Here is a 4,396-nt window from a genome sequence, read left to right on the forward strand (position 1 = left end):
TGATATGTTCTTGCAACTATAAATCCCTTTTCTTGAATAAAGAATGCCATCTCCAATGAGAAACGTTGTCCTACTTTAATGGCTTTTTAACATCAGGCTGACTGCTACACAAATTTCCCGCAGTTTCAAGGTGCACATCCTGATCACGTGTGAGTCCAAAGTTCAAGTTGTTGTTTCCCTAGGGAGTTAGTGAGTTTTAACCAACGGCATGTGACGCATTCTCCTCCCATCGGAAATTGTATAACAATGCTGTTTACTTTCCTGGTATTAACTATGGCTCCAATCAATCGTTCTCCTCGTAGCCATGATAGTCTTCATCATCTTGGATTGGAAACTCTTTCCGTAGGGCATTATAAACACAACAAGGGAGGGGAATCCTGTTAGAGGACCCTACATACTCCCAAACCATTAGGACAAACTGCCTGTAGGAAACTGATCTTAGAAATCTGTAGGTGACCAAAAAAAGACAACTGATAAGCAAACCAACTGTACTGTTAGATGAACTCAATATTTTTGAGCATGACAGCGGCTCAGTAAAACAATCACTAAACAAAATTAATGTAATCAAAAGGTGGGCTCCCCATGACCTGTGCTCAATAATTATTTTTGGTGGACAAAAACCAAATATTTTAATGTAAATAGATGTACTCACTGCAAATGAAGCCATTTTATACCACAAGAAAAATTTAGTTGAAACATAAAAAAATAAAAGATTGCTTGTTCTCTGTGGTATTGCCTTCAGCAAACAATGTGGTATAGGCTTTCTTCTGTTTCGTTTTAAGCCCTATTGCTGCAGTAGCCAAAACCCAACGATCCAGACAGACACTTTCAAACCCTGGATGCGAAGTAACACACTCTTCATCTTTTTCAACTTGTGCCATCCTTTCCCGACATCTATCTATCTCCATGCAGCATCTGCATTCTTCATGCTGGACAACGAACTCCATCGAACATTTCCCACACTTGCACCTATAAACATATGACAGGGTAAATTCACAACAACATTACAGTTAACACCAAAAATATATACATAAACTTGAAATACCTAAAACTACCATTTCGATCTTTTTTATCTTTGGCACAGAAATTTTAACCGTGTAAACATTTCCAATTAAGGGAGACGCAAATCGAATCATGATCAAAATTAGCTCTTTTTACAAAAGTTGATGCATTGATAAGAGCAGAAAGAATCGGAAAACAAAGAAAAAATAAAATACCAGTCTGGTAGATCTGTCTCGCCAGCAAATCGACTGAGAAGCATGTCCTCTTCTTCCTCCTCCACAGCTATTTGTTCAGCGTACTGCGTAGCTTCTTCTTCGGTGGCAATTGGCTCGGCACTATCATCGTATGATCGGAAATCACTTGCTGAGCAGAAGCTAGCCTCTGAAGACTCAGAGCAACCCTCACTACTGCTTTCAGACAAACTTTCTCCAAATTGAACTTCCCAGTTGACAGACATTTCGCAAATACTATAGCTAAACACCGACAGAAATCAAGTGATCAACAATCGTGTGTTAGGAATATGACGTCACAAGTAGAGATGCCGCTGCGAAAATAGCAGGCTCAACTGGAACCAATTTCGAGTAATGAAGGAAAACTTTTTATTTTTTTGTTTATGGACGAAAGGACATCGTACATGACGATAAGTTATTCCGCGTAAAAAAAAAGAGGGAAATAAAAAGTGAAATTTCGTCGCAGTGGCACTTTAAAAATACACTGTACATTATAATTGCAGTAACATACATAACTCGGAACCAAACGCACTTTGTTGATTTATTTACACTACGACTGAAGACCGTTTCAAAAATGAGCTAGAGAGATTTAACCCGCACTCTGCTTCAGTAGAGTAACTGTCCGTTTGTTTTTAGACAAGACAAACCTTCAAGGACTGAATCGTAATGACAAGAAGCGGGATTGTAAAACTCCATGATCTGGATTACGCATGCATAATTCTGGTTGAAATCTAACTCCGATTGAAGGTCAAACTTGCAATGTTTTGATCCTCTTCATAGACAAAAAGTGCTTTGACTTGCATACCAGTAGTTCGAAAATGTGAATGATTTCAGAGAAACATAGAAATGGTTCAAGAATTCACCAACGTCAAAAAATCATGACAAATGTCTATTATTTGCCGTGGGCTGTAAAACTAGTGTCGTCATGCGTTGTGTGACGACACTATGTTAAGAACGTAGGAGACTACTGTAAAACTAAGTAAATGTAAGAAACAAATGTTTATTCATCATCTGGTTTATTTAAGGTTTACATTGCATTCCAAAAACAAAGAAAACGAATCTGAAATCTACCTTGATTACATGCAAAAATACACACACAATTGCTAACGAATTAATATTGCCTAGTTTGTTAGTCACTACTTTTTCTCGAGTTTTGGCAGCGTTTACCGATGCTCATTTTACATGACTCCCACATGCGGTTAAGTTCCCCTCTGTCCCTGCACTGGTAGCCGAAGCTCCTTGTCACTTCCGTTTAAACAAAACAAAATTCTTGGTGAGTGCTCAAGTTTAGTAATATGCAAATTACAGATCTGCCAAACAGGGCATTTCTGACCTCTTAGCTCCCCGCTTTTTTTTTCAGAATTCATCATTGCAACGAGGTGTATTTACTAAAAGCGTTTACGAATGTAATAAAGCAGGTAAAAGTTTGCTGTGATCTGACAAGAGCTCGTTTTGCAAAATACAGATCTTTCATTTCACAACTCTGCACTTCCGGTGTTTATTACATCACAACACGCACCTAACCATGATCTCGTTTGATATCATTATTTTACCCTGCATTTCTTTTCCTTTCGCAAAATACAATAAGCCCTCTTACACATTCGCAAATCAATTGAATATTCAAGGATGAAAACAGATTTAATGTTGTTAGCATTACCTTTGATTGCAGTAATGATTCTATGATCAAGAGGAGCAAACTCCTTGGTGCCATGAACTGTGGAATTCATAAGGACCTCCTTTGAAAACAGCTTGTCGAGGAGCTGCAGGGCCATAATGGTTGGCTTCGTAGCTGCCTTTGCAAAATCAAAGTCCACTTTGGCTAACGATCTCTTCGATGAGTGGGTAGCAGGTAATGGTTGCACCGTACTCCTTTTTTCCTTTTCCCCAGATGACTCTAACTTTCTGCCCTTGCTTAAGAGGTGAATACTTCCCACTGCTCCAATTCACTTGCGCAATTTGCTTATTCATTCTTCCTAGGTATGGTTTGATGGCACACTAAACGTCGACAGATACCTCACAACTGTACTTCGCCTTTTTATAGTTGGTAGGAAGCTCGTTTGGATCGAAAGTCCTTTATCGTGATTGGCTCTTACAGCTTTTATTGTTTGAGGTGTTTCAAAGTTTCTTTTCGCAACTGCAAAGTTGCATATAAAACTACAATGATCATTCACTTATTCAAAGTTTACTTCAGACAAAATCTTCCAATTTAATTTTGCATTTTCGACCGGCTCAAAAAACGAAAGAACCATTTCAGTCTTGAGCTTTCATCAATTTTTTTTCTTTCTTGTTCTTTTTCAGGGGGCGGCGAGCGCGTGCCGCCTCTGATGTTGAAAAAACTTCATCGACTATTGTCTAGTCTGTTTGAATAAATTTGTTTTTACTAATTATTAATTGTTAAACTAGTGCAATGCAGTGTTTATTTTAACGCATTTCAGTGTTAGTCAGAGGAATCTTGAGCGTTTGAGTCTCTCTTAGTGGCATTGGTTATCTTGGCAGCTTGCGCTTGCCGCCTCTGCTGTTGAAAGAACTTCACCGGCTATTGGGTAGTTTGTTTGAATAAATTTGTTTGTACTAATTATTAATTGTTAAACTAGTGCAATGCAGTGTTTATTTTAACGCATTTCAGGGTTAGTCAGAGGAATCTTGAGCATTCTATTCTCTCTTAGTTGCGTTGGTTATCTTGGCGGCTTGCGCGTGCGCCTTCTACTGTTAAAAAAAATATCGCACACCATTTTTAGTCTGTTTGAATAATAACTGCCACTCATGTTCACCAAGAATCTCCATTTTAGCACTATGACGCGTGAATAATGCATGCGCGTGCTAAAGATTTAAGAACTTTATTGGCCATTGACTTTTCTCAAAATTGGTGGCTCCTAAAGGAGCTGTTTTTAATTGTGTTACTAGTAATCAGCAACACTAATGTTTTGTCGCCGCACCGCCTTCAGCAATGACATCTGGGATGACTTCAAACACAACATGATCAATGTATCTGTTGCCTTTCTCTATGGTGACCTTCCTTCTCCAAAACTTATCTATTCCATTCACAAGTTCTTGCTTGGTCTGTGGCTTTACTTTTGTTTCCAAATAGAACTTAAGCTCATGCCACATATCTTCGATGGGGTTCATGTCTGGGCTTTCTGGGGGAGTTCGCCACCAGTTGATTC

The 4,396-nt window shown here is 38.7% G+C and overlaps 1 protein-coding gene across 1 annotated transcript in view; it reads right to left on the bottom strand.

Annotated features, from left to right (window-relative positions):
* Nucleotides 1–283: 283 nt before the first annotated feature.
* The window catches only part of LOC138040527 (uncharacterized), a 4,174-nt gene continuing 61 nt past the window's right edge, over nt 284–4,396 (bottom strand). The window contains exons 1-5 of the mRNA XM_068886236.1: nt 4,169–4,396; nt 3,246–3,366; nt 1,218–1,475; nt 718–969; nt 284–446 (exon numbers count right to left, since the gene is read on the bottom strand). The exon at nt 4,169–4,396 is cut by the window's right edge and continues 61 nt beyond it. Coding sequence (XP_068742337.1) covers nt 284–446; nt 718–969; nt 1,218–1,475; nt 3,246–3,366; nt 4,169–4,396 — 1,022 coding nt within the window. The remainder of the gene's footprint in view (nt 447–717; nt 970–1,217; nt 1,476–3,245; nt 3,367–4,168) is intronic.

Source organism: Montipora capricornis, chromosome 3, assembly GCF_036669925.1.
Source record: "Montipora capricornis isolate CH-2021 chromosome 3, ASM3666992v2, whole genome shotgun sequence".
NCBI classification, from domain to species: Eukaryota; Metazoa; Cnidaria; class Anthozoa; order Scleractinia; family Acroporidae; genus Montipora; species Montipora capricornis.